The 18,475-nt window shown below is 48.7% G+C and overlaps 1 protein-coding gene across 1 annotated transcript in view; it reads left to right on the top strand.

The window, feature by feature from the left end:
* Positions 1–2,200: 2,200 nt before the first annotated feature.
* Positions 2,201–18,475, top strand: part of SH2D4A (SH2 domain containing 4A) — a 46,543-nt gene continuing 30,268 nt past the window's right edge. Inside the window, exons 1-3 of the mRNA XM_045535308.1 lie at positions 2,201–2,388; positions 7,148–7,531; positions 17,921–18,080. Coding sequence (XP_045391264.1) covers positions 7,351–7,531; positions 17,921–18,080 — 341 coding nt within the window. The 5' untranslated portion in view covers positions 2,201–2,388; positions 7,148–7,350. The remainder of the gene's footprint in view (positions 2,389–7,147; positions 7,532–17,920; positions 18,081–18,475) is intronic.

Here is an 18,475-nt window from a genome sequence, read left to right on the forward strand (position 1 = left end):
TGCAGAGTCCTCCCATGTACCTCCCCACAGTAGATGGGGTCTTGCTATGTTGCCCAGGCTGGAAAAAGATTAATTTGACAACCGCATTCAGAAATATCTGTCCTGGAGAGGCTGGAGCAGAGTTTCTGAAAGCATGATCTGTAACCCCATCCCTGACCCAGTCACCTAGAATGCTTGTTCAAAATGCAGATCCTGGGCCCTGCAGATACTATATTTCTTAACTCTGGAGTGAGGCCCAGGATCTTTGTTGAAATAAGCTACCTAGGTAAGTTTCCCATCCATGAAAGCTAGCTAAAGCTGCCTTAGAATCAAGGCCAGTGAAGAGGTGTATTAGTTATCTATTGCTGTGTAACAAATTACCCGGAACTTAGTGGCTTCATACAACACAAATGTACTATCTCAATGTTTATAGGGCAGGAATTTGAGAGTGACTTAGTTGAGAGGTCTCATGAATTTGCAAGGAAGCTATAGGCCAATGCTGTAGTCATCTGAAGGCACTAATGGGGCTGCCAAGCTCATTCCTGAGGCTGTGGGCAGGGGTTCTGTGTCTCTCCATAGGGCTGCTCATGCCAACCCCCTTGGAATGATCCAAGGAGGACGGGGTAGGGAAGGGGTGGAGACAGGGAGAGAGGTACAGAGAGAGACCAAGACAGAAGCTATAGGATGTTTCTTAACCTAATCTCCGAAGTGGCACACCATCACTTCTCCCATCTTCTGTGGGTTAAACAGACCAACCTGGTAAAAAGTGGGAGGGAGCTACACAAGGGTGTTAAGACCAGGAGACTGGGATCACAGGGAATAACTTGGAGTCTAGCTAACACGGTAGGCAAAACTCACAGTCCAGGTGTGGGGTGGTAAGAACCTACAATTATAGTATAGCACACGGTGTGAAATAATGTGACCTTATGTGTTTGAACACTCACCACATGCCAGGAACTGTTCTAAGCACTTTACAAATATTATCTCATTTAACCTTTGCAACAACTTAACATAGGCACTCACTATCTAGAGGAGGAAACTGAGGTAGCGAGAGATTAGTAGCATAATGAGAGCCGTTAGGAAGAAGGACTTGTCAGGACATGCAGAGAGACTGAGTGTAGAGGCAGGTAATTGCAGTCACCAGTGTCCTCTGGCATGTTGACTGGCTGATGAGCCACCTTTGTATTAAATAGTTCTCCAGCTGGTCTACCCATGAAGTGCTCGGATTCATTCTGAGCTGGCCACGGCAGCTGACCAGGGACAAATCACACTCCAGCCTAAAGCGCCACACAGCCATTCATTTAGGTAGCTGTGGGAACTAAACCCTAGACCAGAAATTCTTCCCTGATCGGATCCCTGGGGCGGTTCCTAAACAGCTGGGTCTTGTTTCCCGACCACTGGAGGATCGAGCTCCAGCGCTGGAACTTTGCATTTCTTCCGCAGTCTGGAGAGGCTAAGGTATGGGAACGTTTTATTTTTGCACCCAGCAGGTCATGGTTCTGAATAAATCAGGCGGTCAGAGCACTACTGCTGCGCACTGTTTATTACATCTCTCCCAACGCCTGCAGTCTGGGCTTGCCCAGGGCAGGCTGTTTTCCTCCGCTCGTTCTGAATGTTTCTCTACGATGGAAACCGCCCTCCAAACTGTCCACTCTGCTTCTGCGGATTTCCTCCAAGCCGTCCTTGCTTGTGGCCTGTGGGTTCCTCCCCGGGGTCCTCAGACACCACCCAACCTGTCCCCGCTGCCGTCGGCACCGTGCCCGTCCCGTCTTTCCTTTCCCGCAGGTTTCTTCCATTTGTTCCCCATCTCTGCTTTGCATCCCTACCTTTCCAGCCTTCCTCCTCCTTCATCTTGTCCTGCAAAGCCACACCTGTGCTGATAAGGGCCCCAGAGTTTGATAATTTACTTAATGTCAACAGAAGAAAGGAAAAAGTTCAGCTCTGGAGATGCGTGGGGACGCAGGGGTGAGCGACCTTGGCCTGCGGGGCCCACTTCCGCGGACTCCACCCTGCAAGGAGCCCCGAGCTGTGGCGCGGAGACGGGGCCACCCCGCGGCTGTGACTGTGTCCCTCGGGCCCCGGGGCCGGCGCGACAGGCCGCAGAGTGCACACCCCACTCCCATGAGCTGAGCGTGCAGGGGAGGCGCGCGCGGGGCAGGCGGCCCCGGCTGCCCGGGCGCCCCAGCCAAGCCGGCGAGTGGCCCTGGAGAGTGTCCAGGCTGCCGGGTGTGGCCCTGAGCGAGCGCCCAGCCAGTCACCCCGGCTTGTGGGCGCGGCGGGACGCCCATGGCAGCCGCGGCCGAGTTCGCCCAGCCCCGCTGCGCCGCCTCCGCCCGTCCCTCCCTCGCTTCCCCGACAGCTGCTGACGGCGCAGCTGGACGCGGCGGGTGCCCGGGTCACCCTGCCCAGGTAGGTGGCGGGGGTGGGGGATGGGGGATGGGGGAAGGCCCAGAGAGGACTGTGGCGGTGGGGAGTGTCCTGGGGGGCGCGTGGGAGGCGCAGGGCCGGGCGGGCTGGCGGGGAGGCCTCGGGCCGGTGGCTGCGCGTCCCTCCCTCCGGCCCCCACGTCGCGCCGGGGCGGGCTCAGGTGCTGCCCCAGCCGGCGAGCGCGGCGGTGTCGGGTGTCTGGTGACTGGAGCCGCCGGCTGGGTGAGTGGCGGTCCCCAGGGGGCTGGGGGCGCTTGGGGTGGCGGCAGAGGCCTCCTCCGCGGGGGGCGGGGGCGTCCGCGGGGACCAGCGAGTCCTTTGGGGAAGTTCTGGGATCCGGGCGGGCTGTGCGCGCCCGCGGCCCGTGGGGACGCCGGCAGGAAGCCGGGGCGGTGGCCGGGAGGCTCTGGGCCGGGCTGGAGTTTCTGGACTCGGGTGGGAGCACAGCCCGGGCGCCTTGGGGCTACCTGGGTGGCTCGGCCTCCCGCACACACTGGTGGGACAGGACCGTGTGGCCCTCGAGTGCCGGGACGACCCAGCTCGCCCGCGTGCTGCACCCCCGCTGCGCTTTCCCAGCGCCGGCACCAGCCAGGGGGCACCCATGTGGGGTCGGGACGTGGGCCGGGACCTCGGCAGCCGCTGGAAGGCCGGTCCAGCTCGTGTCCCCAGTGGGCGATGACCTTCCTCAACCAAGTGGGCGCCCTGAGGAGCCACAGTTTGTGCGTTTTCTCAGAGTTGTCCCTCCCTTCCCAGGGAGGGGTCTCAGAGAAGGACCAAGAGCGGCACCTTCTGAACACAGTCTCATCTCCCAAAAGGCTTTTATTTGATTGCTTGTTTAATACAAAAAACGACTTGGATACAGCCATTTTTTAAAGGCAGATAAATAAGTGGAAGGTATATATGGGCATAGATTTGGCATAGGAGTGGAATCTTCTAGGTAAATCCATGTGTATGGTAATTTCAAGTTTCTTAAGAACGGTATATATTTACAAAACTTACCAAAATGTCTCAGTGATTTAAAAGTGCAGATAATTTTTTAAAATGTAGAATTATAACCACAACTGTAGAACAGTGGAAGGCATGAGAATCAGGCCCAATCTATGGGATGGTGGAAAACTTAACTGATCCTATGACCCTTTAGAAATTGGTTTTTGGAATAAATAGCAGGTGTGGGCTGTTTTGCTCTCTTAAAAGGTGCTGTGCTAGAAGAAAGCCGAGTTAGCAGAGCTTTTCCTTTATTGGATCTTGAATAACTGGAAGTTTGTTGTGTACTTAATGGGTTAGGGGAAAGCCACTGGAGTTTGAATCAGCAATGATTATTTGTCCTGTCCGGGAGTGAAAGTGGGGAAAACCCTGGTTAGTTAATTTCCTCATTTGTTACTCCTTACCCTGGCTCTACTTCTTCACTTCACACTAGATTATATTGCGTAGTGCACAAATCATGGAGCTTCTCAGACTGAACTGGCCTTCATTTTGCAGACGTGGAAACTGAGTCCAGGGCAGCAAAGTGGCAGCCCAGAATCCCAGGGCTCTTGGAGAGGCAGAGCTGGGCGTGGAGGCTGGAGTCCCTGCTGATCGTCCTGTGAGCACTGCTGTGCTTGAGTTTCCATCGTGAAGCCTTGGGGTGAGGTTAATTGGCTGGGGGGCGAGTTAATCTACAGTCTCAGATGGGCCCCATAGTCAACAGCCGGACCACAGATAGTCCTCAGTTGGGTCCTCCAAGTACTCTCCGAGGCCAGTGTCTTTCCTTCGTGATTGGCTAGTTAACTTTCGTGCTGCAAATCCATGTTTGCTACAAAAGGCAAAACAAAGCAAAATTAAAACGGAAAGAGGGAAAGAGCTTGAGCATTTAATCACAGAGGTGCTGTGAAACTCTTCAGACCTGTATTATTTAGACTGCTCCCCGTGGTGTTTGGGAAGAGGAAATTGTGGAGACCAAGTAGATGACTAAGTAGAAGGAGAAATTGAGGTAACTAAGTGCCGTTGAATAAAGTAGGCAAACAACATGCACACCTGGGCCAGCGTGACAGCTCCTCGCTGTCCTTCCCAGGTGGAGCGTTTTCAACACCTGGCCTCTCCTAAGCTTCTCGCCGCCAATTGACCGGGGTGAGGTTTGTGAACCTGCAGTTCGGCGTTCCCGCAGGAATTTGCCAGTCTTCATGCTGAAATTTCACACGTGGCGCCACATCCTAATGTTCTGATTCTGGGCTCACAAACTCACAAGGCTTCTGTGTTGTGGCAGACAGTAGAGCAGACTTAGAGCCAGACTGCACAACTATGCCGCTTTCTAGCTACTGGCCTTCTGTACTAGGTCTTCTTAATTAGTAAAATGGGGATAGTGATGAAGTCGAAGAGTTTTTGTGAAGGTTAAGTGCATTAATGCATATACAGTGCTTAAGGTGGTGCCTGGTACGTTAAGTGTTAGCTCTGTTATTAGGAGTGCTCTGGGTGGGGAAGAGGGGAGGAATGTGACTTTGGCACTTTCAGGTTTTTAATTTTTAGGCTCCACCCACCCCTTGAACAGGATTCACCTCATTCAGAATGGGGAACAGAGCAGAACAAACCTCATCGAGCTGCTCGTTTTCCGACGTGTTTTATTTTTGTGAAAGTCAACCATGGCAGTCATGACAAGTGCCAACACGAGGATGTTTACTGGCATGTCAAGGAGTCATTCCCTTGGGTTTCTTACCACTTTATCTTGGAGCGTGTGGATTTAGCCGGTTCCACCCCTTGAGAAACTATTAGGATCCAAAAGTTAAGAAATCATTATAAGATGTCAGTTTCGTGGCTGTGAAAGCCTTTGAGGGTCAACTCCAAGCAAAATACAAAGTCAGCAAGGGGGCTGGGAGAGGCGTGCGCTTCTGAGTTAGAGTCGGTGACACTGCTTTGCACTCTTTTTAAATTTTCTCTTAATATTTTGTTCCATTTGAGTTCCGGTAGTTGAGTGCTGCAGAAGATTAGAGGTTGCAGTTGGTAAGAATAGTTGCAGCTTCAATAACGGCCCCTGCTGCATAATGAATACTTAGTGAATCCAAGTGCTGTATATGCCACCAGGCTGTGGTACCCTGGCTACAGAGCATGTTTGTGTCAAAAGACTGGCATCCGTCAGGAAATGGCTTTGCAAGGGGGAAGATGAGAGGGACTCCTTAGGCTGTGAAAGGAACTTTAAAAATCTAGCCGTATGAATGATAAGGTAAATGAAATAAGAGGAGTGCAAACTTTTGTGGCCATGGTAGGACTAAAGGACTAGTCTGAAGTTTTGAGAGTGTTTGAACTTAGTGTAGAGAAACAAGATATTTGAGAGGACATGGCTAGGTGGAGAGATTATTGAGGCATTGTAAGCACCAAATTATTTGTCAATTTCTTACAACACAGTTGTAAGTCGCAGTAAGACTTTTGTATATCCTATTACTTTGAAACCAAAGCCTTTTCTTCCCCCCAGAATGGAAATATATGCATATTTTTTTCTGATTATAAAAGTATGAAGGTTTGGTATTTTTCTTTAAAATCAACCAATAGAAATGTGTAAAGTAGAATGAGACTTCAGTGGAACTGCCAGCCCCAGTAAGACCTCTGTGAATTCCTCTGCAAGGCCAAGTCCACGGCTTCTTTTTCTTTTTCTTTTCCTTTTTTTTTTTTTTTTTTTTTTTGAGACAGGGTCTCACTCTATTGCCCAGGCTAGAGTGCCGTGCATCAGCCTAGCTCACAGGAACCTCAAACTCCTGGGCTCAAGCAATCCTTCTGCCTCAGCCTCCCTGGTAGCTGGGACTACAGGTACATGTCACCATGCCTGCATAATTTTTCTATTTTTTGTAGAGATGGAGTCTTGCTCTTGCTCAGGCTGGTCTTGAACTCTTGGACTCAAGTGATCCTCCTGCCTTGCCCTCCCAGAGTGCTAGGAATATAGGCATGAGCCACTGTGCCCGGCCCATGACTTCTTTTTAAAGGATCCCTGTAGTGAACTCTTATAAATCAAGGATCTTTTGTTAGTAACTTAGTGACCTCTTCATTCCCTAGTTTATCTGGTCTGTAAATTTAGATTTATTTTTAAATTAGCTTATCTGGAAAAGGTACACCTAAAACCTGGTGACCTTCCAGAATATACCTGAATGTTCTCCTCTGCACCTGTACCGATTTCATGGCTCTAGTAGGTTGTCTGGAAATTACACTGTCCTTTTGTGAAGAAGAAAGTACATAATTGTGTTTATTTAGTGCTGCTTTTAAGTAAGATGCAAAATTTGCATTGTAGTCTCATTTTTATTTCTCTTTTGTTCTTCCTTGAGCATGGCTCCTTTTTGGTTTGGTTTAGGGTGAGCAACTGTGAAATTTCAAAAATGGTATTTTCTTTTGCAACAGGTTGTTTGGAGAGAGGCTTTTTAATTACTTCTTGTGACTTTTTTTTCTTTCTTTTTTAAGCCTTACAGTTGGTGGTTTCTTAGGCTCCGTGGTAGTAATGTTTGCTTAGTTGGGAGAAGGCCAAACCTCTGTTAATTTTTTTGTTTCCCTGAGAGTGACCCGTACAAAGTTGGGGTTTGTTTTGTTCTGTTTTTTTGATACAGTATCTTTGGAAGTTACAGGATAGAGGTTACACAAACTCATAACAAAGGGTGCCTCAGCGTTTCTTCTTTGCCCCTGAAATGAAAACTGATACCGTGTCTCCTCCCAGCTTTCTTTATGAGCCTGTCCTTGCCGTGTCCACACATTTTAACATTGCCTCATTTGGGGCTGTTGCTCTTTGCAGGTTTGGTGAACGGCATTTTGAACAGGATATTTGGTACCAGGTCTCAGGAGCCCGTTTGTTGGAATTATTGCCCCACGCAGCCGGGATCGTGAGGCTTCGGGAAGGTTTGTGGGCACACCCGGTGCAGGCCAACGTGGAGGCACAGCAGGAAGCCATTTTCGGGAACTTTTGCCACAGGTGTAAAAGACGCCGGAACCGCGAAGATGCTGAAACAGATACTAGCCGAGATGTACATAGATCCCGATCTACTGGCAGAGCTCAGCGAAGAACAGAAACAGATCCTGTTCTTCAAGATGCGGGAGGAACAGATCCGGCGATGGAAAGAAAGAGAAGCGGCAATGGAAAGAAAGGAGTCCTTGCCAGTGAAATCCAGACCAAAGAAAGGTAAACTTAGCCACGGCGCTTCCGCGAATGTGGGTAGAATAGCTCCCAGCTTGCTTTGACAATTTCACGCTGGTCACAAGCAAAGCAGGTGCAATGAGTCCTAAGTATTACTGACATTCTAATGGTGCAGTTTGTCAGCTTGAAGTCTACACACACGCACCCCATTCACCATGGAGTTTCTGCACAGCTATAAGCAGATCTTACTTGAAACTAGACTGACCTTACCCTGAAGTAGAAAGTCACTGATGGGGTTTGATTTGAGGGGTATTGAGGAAGGTTTCTGTTCCCCTTACTACTATAGATGCCTAGTATTCTACTACTAGAACACAACATTCTTATATTAGCATCCTTATAGCAATTGTATTTGCAATTCATAGACCTGAAGGGAGTTTTCTTTGAGTTATCTGTTTTTTTTTTTGGGGGGGGATGCCCCCTTTTAAAATGTAAGGAACTGCTGTAAGGAAAAAATCATAATACTCTTTTTTTTTTTTTAAATCAGTGTACTTCATGACTGAAGGAATTCCTGGAAGTTTAAGAGGGTTCTTTTGAGACCATAGGGGAGAAGTTATTTGTACATTAAGACTTAAAGCATATTCACACACAGATACAGTAAAGCACACATTAACCTCCCCCTCCCTGCCTCTCTTACCGCCCCTCGTGCAAAATTTGTCATAGATGAATACCTAAGTTGTTAAAACACAGCACAATTTTCCATGCCACTTACAGAGGCATTCAAGACCAATTTTTTCTCACTTTTCATTAAACCAGGGATAAGTTTATAACATCATGGTTTCAGAGGTTGAGAAAATGAATCTGACTTGCATGCTTGCTATGTGCACAGATTCAAAGAGGAAGTCAGTTAACGACCTTTACCTTATACTGTCTTTTATTAAAACTTTTTTTCAATGAAGCCTTTATAATAAGGAAATGAATATAAGTATCTCACATACTATCCTTATCGATAACAGCTATTAAATACCTGCTGTTTCAGATACTTTGTGAAGCACTTTTACATACGTTATGTCTAATCTTCACAAAATTTCTGCAGGGTCAGTATTAACCATCCTCTTTTATAGATGGAGAAACTTAGAGAAGTAATACATGCAAGGTCACACCACGAATAGATGCCCAGATCTGTCGGATTTCACCCAATTCTACACTATCCAAAATAGAACTTTTCCTTCAACAAATACCATGTCCAAACTGAAGCATAACCCTTTTGTCTTTCTGAGCTGGTTTATGCATCTCTCCTTGTATTCTGTAGTCAGTTTATCAGATATAACTGGGCCTCTTCTGGGCGCCATGCTCACTGTGAACATAACACGTTGCAGTGTGAGCTGGAGGGTTCTGCCCCAGAGTCAACGGCCCAGAAACCCTGTTAGACTTTGGGCTTCTTGTGTTTGCAGAATTGGTCTCCTTGTGATGACTTATGACAATTTCAGTTTCTTTGCTTAAGTGTTGCCTTGGTAAAGTTTTGAATCTATCTCTCAGAAACCCTGTATTACTTTATTAGTTAATGAGCATTAGACAAGTATGTTAATCTGGACATGAAAGTTCTATCAATATTTCATGTCAAAAGTTTATTATCCCCTTAAATGTAACACTTGGAAAAATACATGTTGCATGACATTAGTTCCTCTTCTGGCTACAGAAAAGGAAAAGGTTTCTTCCACTTGCCCTAAAAGCACACTACTTCTCTGAGTTTCATCTTGCTCTTTGACAATAAAGCCACAGATGGTCCAAGGCAACGCTGTCAAGGCTGGTGCCACCCAGAGGTGCTGTCTGTGCTGCAGACCTACTAAGCCCATGGTCCTTACGGGCCAAGACCTCACTGTGTGTGTTGGCTCATTTCAGGCCTGTGCTCCCTGCTTCCTCCACTCCTGCCTCCCTGGCTGGTATTGGGCTAAGTGTTGCTTTTTCTTGGGAGTTCCTAGCGAGGCTGTGGCTTTGGCTGTTGTCCTTTCATTAAGTATATCGTATACCCACCTCCATTCCTGTACGCCCTGTAGTCATCACTTAGAATTTCTATCCTTGTCATCTGGTCATTTTTTTCTCTACATACATAGATCACTGAGTGTCCCTAAAACGGTTGTGAATTGTGTATCACAGGGTCTTATCTACATTTTAGTCATCTGAAGGATGAAGCAGGAGAGGCTAAAAAATAATCAGAAATACAGATTTAACCTAGAAATGCATCAGAAGACCCTTTCTGACTTTTGCAGTGGGGAAAATGTGGTTCTTAAGGAGAGAATTATGGAACGACTGTGCTTGCTAGGGAATAACCAGAGGTCTAGAGCTGTGTTGTCCAGGACCGTGGCCACTAGCCACGTGTGGCTGCTGAGCACGAGGGGAGCCCCGTCTCAGTTGGAGGGTGCTGTAAGTGTAAACTTCTAGATTTCAAAGACTTGGTAGAAGGAAGATAAAATGCCACATTAATAATTGCATGTTCATTGTATTATTGAAATGGGACTATTTTGGAGAGCTTGGGTAAACTGTATTGTTAAAATTAATTTGACCTGTTTCTTTTAATGTTTTAAATGTGGTTACTAGAAAAGTTATAATTATGGATTTGGCTTGTATTTGCACAGGGCTGTTGCTCCAGACTAGAATAGTAACACCAACCAGTGTCTATTAAGCTATGTGTCAGACCCTGAGTTAAGCACTTAAATATATTATCTCAATAAATAATCACAACCAAGCCTAAAACATGAATTGCTGTTTGCATTTTACAGATGAGGAAAGTAAAGCTCAGGACGTGAATTAACTCGCCAGGGCAACAGCTAGTATGTGATAGAGCTGGCATAGCCCCTGAGTCTGGTTCTCCCAAAGCCGGCACTGTTGACAAATATGCTGCATGTTGAGCTGAACTGGAGCTTAATGAATTACTATTGTTTGCAGCACACATCTAAAATGTATGCTTGTGTTGGGGATCCGCCATGGAGCTCTTTTCCTGTCTAATTTTATTTGGTAACACAAACAGAAGATACCCTCACTTAGAAGAGGGTTTCCCAGCGCTTGTTTCATGGAGTCTCTCTCGAGTTGGTAGAAACCTAATGCGACAAGGGTGGGATCTGGTCGCTGTGCCTGGTGCAGCAGGGGCTCCTTCGTGTGCCCTTGAAACAGACTTGGATCTGCAAAACTTCACCTGCTAGATGCTCATGGTTACCAAGTGGGCAAGTTCTTTTTATGGGAAGCCTTCTCTTCCCATGAAATAGCGATAAAGCCATTGGTTTGTGGCTCTGGTGGTGTCTGCTTTCTCCCTCCCTCCCCTCGTGAACCCACTGCGCACAGTAGGGCTGGCAGGGACCTCCGCTGCTGCGTTCGGTTCTTTTTCAATTGATTCCTCAGCCATATCTGACCTTATTAAGAGTTGCCACTCAGAGACTCATTTCGTGAGTCTCTTCTTTCTCCCTCTTTCTATTTCATCTCTGCCCGTCCCCCCTGAATGCCCGCGTTCCCCTGGGGGTACCTCCCTCTACACTGGTGGTCTGTAACTGTGAGATGGGGTTGGGCCGGTGGGGAGCTCATAGGCTACTTTGAGAATTTACTGAAAGCTTGGCCGCAGGACCACCACACACAACATTTTGCGTATAATCTCCCATTGTTCCCAGACTCCCTAAAGCCCATTCATTCTTAGATGCCCCGGGGGTTTGGAGATCCTTGGTTAAGAGTCTGTGTTATCTCCCTGGGGCAGCTCTTCTGTCTTTAAAGGTCAAACGCCACCTATGAGGCAGTGACTCTGAAACCCATGTTGCCCTGGGCAGACCTCTCACTTGGGGGTTGGTCTTAGTGTCAGTTGTCTAGAGAGCATTTCTGCTCAGAAGACTGGTGAGCCCTGCATGCCTGGTGCAAAACCGATTCATCTGCATCACCCCAGTTCTCCCCAGCATCTCTGGTCATCCTGCCCTTCGTGCTCTGTCATGCTCTGTCCCTACTCACTGAAGCCAGACTCCTGGAGCCACCTGGTTACCCCTGACCCTCACCTGCCCACCTGGCCACTGAATCCTGTAGATTCTGCTTCATCTGTCCTATTCTGTAGGGCTTTTCCCCTCCCAAGGCGTTGGTCTGTTATTAACAGAATGTGCCAGGCATTGTGTTTAGATTATCTCATTTAATCCTCACAAGAATCCTGTGAGTTCAGCTTTGTCTCTCTCATCCTTACATAAAGAAACACACTTAGAGGTGTAATTTGTGTGTGTTGGTGGTGGAACCAGGATTTGAACTCGGGTCCAGCTTGACTTCATGTCTGTCTTGAACCGTTGGTCCTGGCCCCTCTTCTCCTGCCTCAGCATCTGTCTCCCTAACTCTGAGCTTTAGGATTCAGCTGGGCTCAGCATCTTAGCCACATGGGGAGTGCCAGCTATGAGTAATAACTGAGCCCTGTGTCCCTCTGGCCTTGCCTGGCCCCGTGGCCCCAGGGGGTCTCCTCTGTCCAGCTCTGTGTTCTGTATACTTTTCTGCCTGAAGATCTTGCTTATCTGTGCTCCCCCCAACTCCACTTCCCGGGACCCTGATGCAGTGCAGGCCCTCAGCTCTCCTTTTGTCTCTCAAATAAACATAAAAGTTTTGGTGTGAATAACTCCAGGATTGTTACCCAGGTTAACAAATACGGTGAACAATGGGGAAAGCAACAGTCCTAAGTAATTTCAGGAAGTGCTGATAGAAATCGGCCTTGGTCTTCATTAAAACGGACATTGGGCTGGACCTGGCCTTTTCGTACCCCGTCCTGCTCTGCAGGGATGGGAAAGGACATGATGGTGACTGGGCATCCCAGCTGCCCCACAGGGGCCAGTTTACGTTTGTTATCCCGTAATCCCTTCCGGCTGGTTCCCTTTTCACTCTCAAAACTGTTTCAGTTTGGCCCACACATGACAAGGCTGCCCCTAACACAGGTTTTGCAGCCACGCAGGCGGGTTTTGAATTCTCATCTTGGTGTTCACTGGCTCTGTGATCTTGGGCAAGTTCCTCAACTTCCCTGAGCCTCAATGTCCTCATTGTGACATAGGGTGAGTAACAGTCTAGGGTGACATTTAATGACAAGATCAGGTACAGGCCTCACCCGGTCAGAAGGGACGTGGCCATAGCCCCAGAGTCCTGAAGCCCTGCTGGCCTGGATTCATCTTTCAGTTTCTGGATCAGTTGGGGAGTGGGGTGTCCTAGAGGAGAGGCCAGGAGGGAGGTACTATTGGGACAATGTGACAGTGGTTTATGGACGTCTATCTGTACATAACCTCGGTGCTGGTAGGCACCTGCTCGGTCAGCCCTGACGAGACCCGTTGTAGCTAACGTGTGACGTTGTTACCACTGTCCCAGGCCATCCTAGGAGGCCCCAGCATTGACTCTCTTCTGGCTTCTGTTGGCTCAGTCTTTGGTCTTTTCTTTGCGGAGATGGAGTTCACAGTCCTCCCCCTACCGCTGGCGTGTGCGTGCCCACCTTCCTCCTGCACTCACACGGCTCCTGCCGTGGCTGTCCTTCCGAGTTGGATCACGCTGGGATGGAGACCTGGTGCTGACTCCCTGATGCACAGACGTCCCCATGCCCCTCTCTCCCTCCTGCTCCTCGGCTGGACGTGCCATGTGGGGATAAACAGGACACAACAGTGTCGGGAGCCATGTCACGCTGCAACCCAAGACTGGGATGAGCCTGGCCATTTCCTTGCCAAAGATGTGTGCCACTCCATTTTTATGGGACGTTTTCCCAAGTGAGGAATTAGTGCAGACCTGAGAGGAAATTTCTCTGCATAATGAGGCATGGACACGTGTCTCTACTCAGCAGTTCTTTGTCGTGTGGTACCGAGCAGGACTGATCCACTTTTCTAGCAAAGTTGGTTTCAGAACGTTTCAAGGATCCCTAACATGGCCAACATGAGCAGTGCCGCAGAGTACAGACATGATTCAAGCACTGGGAAGAAAACCCTTATAATTAAATGGAAGTGCCACGGAAAGGCCCCGCCCGCACTGTCCTGTGATTAAAGAGTACATGTAATTTCAAGGTGAGGCTGACAGAAAATCCAGAATGCCTGGACCATCGTAAAGCATGGAAAGATACAGTGTGCCCCATTAGGATCCCTGAGCTCATGTCTTTACCTTAAGGAGGTGCGCTGGGCACAGAAGTATGGTTCTATGCATTTCCATGTTCAACTTCTCTCTTACCAGGCTGGAGCTTTTTTCATCTTGTCAACACTTTCTTCTCCACCTATCCTCTGTGCCTCCATCTGTCCATCATTCCCTGGGGTCCTTACTGTGTCCCCTTCTGGCAACCCAGCTGTGACATAAGCCCTGCCCATGTTTGCCCTGTGTAAAGGCATCTGTCAGCCACCTGAGCCCTTCAACTGCCCTGCCTGTCACTTAGGCCGATCGGGCAGTGCCTGGAACGTAGCAGACGCTCAGTAAATATTTGCTGAACAAATGACTGAATCTTCTCTTTCCTCTTCACGAATAGACTCCAGAGCACGTACTTACTGCCGGCTCCGGGTCTCACCATCCTTTTCTTTCCGCCTTGGGCACTGTCCCCTACCTGTCTCCCTAAAACGACTCCCCGTGAAAGCCGAGGCTGCCTGAGGTCTCTCTCAGTCTGTAACATCCTTCCCCGTCATTTCGGCAGCAGCCAGTTCTCCTTCTGCTCTGGGCTGCAGGGAGGTGTGTTCTTCCAGTGTCCTCCCCCATTATTTAGTTATTTTGGGGCATCAAAATCCTCTGTCTTTTTCATTATTTATTGTTGATCAGCACTTTCTTTTCCCTCCCCTCTCTTCTGCCTCCTGAAGGAAGCCATGCGTTTCCAAGGTTCTTTTCTTGGCTGCATTCTGTCTGTGAACTCACGTGTGCCAGTGGCTTCAACGATGACATCTGTAAAGTGATCCCCAAACCCGCACTGTCGGTCACGACCTCACTTCTGAACTCCAGTCCTGTAGTCCAGGTATCCACAGAAAAATCTCCCCGTGGAAGTTCTAGCAAAAGGAAAAATAATTGATTCTACATTTCCAAAGTGGCTCATTATCTTATGCCTCAAGCACATTTATTTTCTTAATGTCACTGTTTCTTCCTGTCACTCCACTATCCTTCCCCGTTAGTTTCAATGTTTCCCGTGATCTTTAAGTCCATCCTTGCATTCGACCATCTGAACCTTGCTGTCTTTTCTAACACTGTCCTTCCTTATACTGCCGCCCAGCATAGGACCTGGCCACCTCACGCCTGGCCTTTTCACCCCTAGTCTGTCCCCATTCTTGCCCCAGACACCGGACCGCCCATGGCAGGCCACCCTGGTCCAGCCTGCCTGGTGCTGTGCAGTAGAACTTCCTGAATTATCTTCCTGATCCTAGCACTACCTGCTTTAGAATATCCACGGGCTCTTCCTTGGCCACTCAGACAAAGGACATGGAACTAACACTTTCTGAGCATTTGTCATGTAGGTAGGACTTTAGTATGTCTGTTTATTGTGGAGGGAATTCAGGCTCAGAAACAAAGGGATGTCTGCACGGTCACATACCTAGTTGGAAAACTAGGATTTTAATACAGCTTTCTGGCTCAGTGGTAGTGCAGAGCTAAACTGAAATCCCTCAGCCAGGTGTGTGGGACCCCCTGCACTATGGGGCGCCCTGGTCCCCTGCATGGTCTTCAGCCCATGCCAGGCATGTCCGGGTGACTTGCAGCACACTGCTCAGCTCTGGCTGACACCCTGACTCCCTGTTCCCCAGAACCCCACGTTGATTCCCTTCTCTGATCTTTGGTCATGCTGTTCCTTGCGTCAAGCATCAAACCCATCCCTACTCTGTCTACATTCCATATACACCCTCTAATGCTCAACACAAGAACTTTCCTTATTTCTTCTCTGTCTTTGCAAAGTAATTCTCTTTCCAAAGCAGTTTCTCCATCCCCCGAATCCCCTTAACAGGAAATCAATTGTGGTTATAATATATGTCCCTCTGGCCCTCCAGGGGCCACACGAGGTTAGCTCCTCTTCCTAAGCATCCCAGAGCATCCGCCTCCCCGCATTCCAAGCCATGTTACTTTTATAATTAGTTGTTCGTTGTCTGCCTCCTCCACCTAGAATGTCAGTTCCCCGGGGGCTGGAACGGAGCTGTCCTGAGTGTTCACCTGAGCCTCTCTCAGTGCCTGGTACATGGTAGACGTGTGATGAGATTCATTAAATAAAGTACTGCCTTGCTCTTTCTCTCGTGGACTCTAGGTCACTTGCGAGAGAATGGGCGCATCTCTTTCACCCCCACGTCACCTACAGCGTCTGGCTCTACATCTTGTTCATAGTAGAAGCTCAGTTGCATGGAAAGAACTACAGTGAGGGGCTTGGTGATCAGTCCCTCATCTGGGTGTGAAGCCGAGGGTGTCGGAGCTCACACGCCTTATGCTAGACTGACTTCCCTGCCCTCCTGCAACTTCAGGGAGTCCTATGGAGCCACCGGAAGCTCCTCCAACATCCTTGCTTTCTGACCCCATTGACGAGGTCTTGCAGGTCAGGAGTGGTCAGGACAGAGCTTACTGCCAGTGCCGCTCTGCCAAGAGCCCAGTTTTGAGCATCTGGCTAAATCTGACTTTTGCATTTTATTCTCCTTGTCCAAGAGCCACTGTTTCTTTATCTACATCATACTCTCACTGCTCGCCTTTTTGCTCTCTTCCCTCCTTGCAGTTTCTAAGCCCCCTGCTCTGTTCACAGGCACCTAGGCTTCCTCTCTTCCTCCTGTCGCCTGCAGCCTGCGGCGCTCCCTGGGGGACTGTGCCAGGGGCTGTGCTGGCTGAGCCGCTGGAGTCTCCCGTCCTCCCCTGCACTCCCCTGGCCCTCTGCCACCGTCCTCTCTGGGCGTCTTCTTCCTGCTGTCAAAAAAATACCGGTAAAGACCTACTTAGGTGAAGGCTGAGAGATGGACATAATAAAAATATTATTAGTTGCCCTGAGAGAATGTAATAAGGGGAATTTTATGAGCTATGACAGCTTTCTAAAGTTAATGAACCGTTTGGCACAGCCTTGAACAGAACAAGAGCTCGCCAAGGCCGTGCCGGGGGACGGCCCCACTCGGGCACGCTGGGATCCGTCCTCTCCTTACCAGGGGGGCCACTCTCGCTGTTTCTCTGTTTGTGAAAACAGTAAATTTGAATCTTTTTCTCGTAGTGCAGACTAGGAGACTGTTTCCCTTCCCGCCCCCAGTGACTCTGTTCAGAACTCGATTATACTGCAGAAGTGTCCCGTGCACTGGCAAGAGTAGAAAGGAGAGGCCTGGCTTCGAGCAGCCTGCTTTTGTAAGGTGTCCAGAGGGTACAGTATGCACAAGGCCACCAATACCTTGGACAGAAGACACTTTAACTGGAAACCATCTTGTACTTAGTGTAAGAAGACGAGACACAACTCGTGTGGCTGTCTCACCCTTGAAGCCACTAGTCAGGTACCCTGTTCCACACACTCAGCACCGCTGGCTAGTTTGGGGTCTTGGGTGGACTAACATTGGACCACAGTGGCCCTAAGTGGGTCTGACATATTCAGGGGCTGTCCCTCTTGGGCTCGGCTAGGTGTACTGCACCTGCCTCGGGTTGCAGAGGGCATGACCTGTGTGTGCCCGCATTTCAGAAGCGCTAGAGTGTAACCCGACCTGCAAGACCGATTGTAAACAAGGGTTATTTAAGTGGCTTCACCAGGTATCACACTACCTGGTGGTATTATCTTCTCACAAGCTGGTGTGAATCTCTGAGGCAGCCATATAAGTAAGTAATAGGGTGGCCACGATAGCAGTTAACCTCTGTTGAACTCCGGTTACGTGGCGGGCACCGGGGAGCACTTGGCATAGTAGCACCTGCCTGCTCCGCAGTGCAGTCCTACGTAGTGTGTATTCCTGTGCCCATTTTGCACATGAGGAAATTGAGTCTTAAAGACATTAAATAATTTGCCCAAGTCACATAGCTAGTAAGTGGCAGGGGCAGGATTTGAACCCAAGGCAGTCTAACTCTGAAATGCATGCTTTTTACACAACCGTGAAACCAGGGAAGATAATGGAAACACCAAACCCTTGGGTAGCTGTGCAACTTTGGGTTACGGGGAGATTCTTAGACTTAAGAGGTTATGGAGTCTGATGCTAGCTCTGTTACCCGAAAGAAAAATACAAACAGTGAACACTTTCTTCCCATCTCAATTTCTTCATTTACAAAATAGGCATGTGTGAAAACCATACCCATGATATTTTTTAAACAAATATTCCTGCTCTAGCTGCCACCCACTGCCACCTCTGCCATTGCTACCTGTGGATGCTGCCAGTTCCCAAGCAGGTTGGAAGTGCTTGGCCTCATCTAATATTTTTTTTCCCCACAGACCTTAAATACTTTAGTGATGGGGAACCTCATACTCCATGACTAAAGGTATCTGTTCAATCTGAATTTTTTTGTTTCCAGAAAATGACAAATCCGTCCATTGGAAGCTGGGAGCCGATAAGGAAGTCTGGGTGTGGGTGATGGGTGAACACCATCTCGACAAGCCCTACGACGTGCTCTGTAACGAAATCATTGCCGAGCGGGCCCGGCTGAAAGCGGAGCAGGAGGCACAAGAGCTCAGGTATGAGATCTGCAAACCAACGAGAGACATTAGAAACTGTCCATGCTTTAGAAAACACTGCAAAAGATGCCTCTCGCTCACAGTATCTGGTGGGAGAGCCAGGTGGGCTTTGAGGATCACAGAATCATTTTGGATCTCTCTGCAAAGTTCCCTTAGGCTTTTAGTCTAAAGACCTTCATTCTCACAATGCTGTAAGATCAGCTGCTTCATTTTGCTGTGTGTGCTTCTAGTTTTGATTTGTGATCAGATTTGATATAAGTATGCAAATTCCCCATCGATGATCATTGGCTTTGCTGGAATCATGTTAGAGCAACACAGGCTGACACAGCTGAGTCAGGAATGTATGTGAGAAATGCAATGACTGTTCAAGCTTTGGACTTTCTAAGAAGAAGGTT

Source organism: Lemur catta, chromosome 22, assembly GCF_020740605.2.
Source record: "Lemur catta isolate mLemCat1 chromosome 22, mLemCat1.pri, whole genome shotgun sequence".
NCBI lineage: Eukaryota > Metazoa > Chordata > Mammalia > Primates > Lemuridae > Lemur > Lemur catta.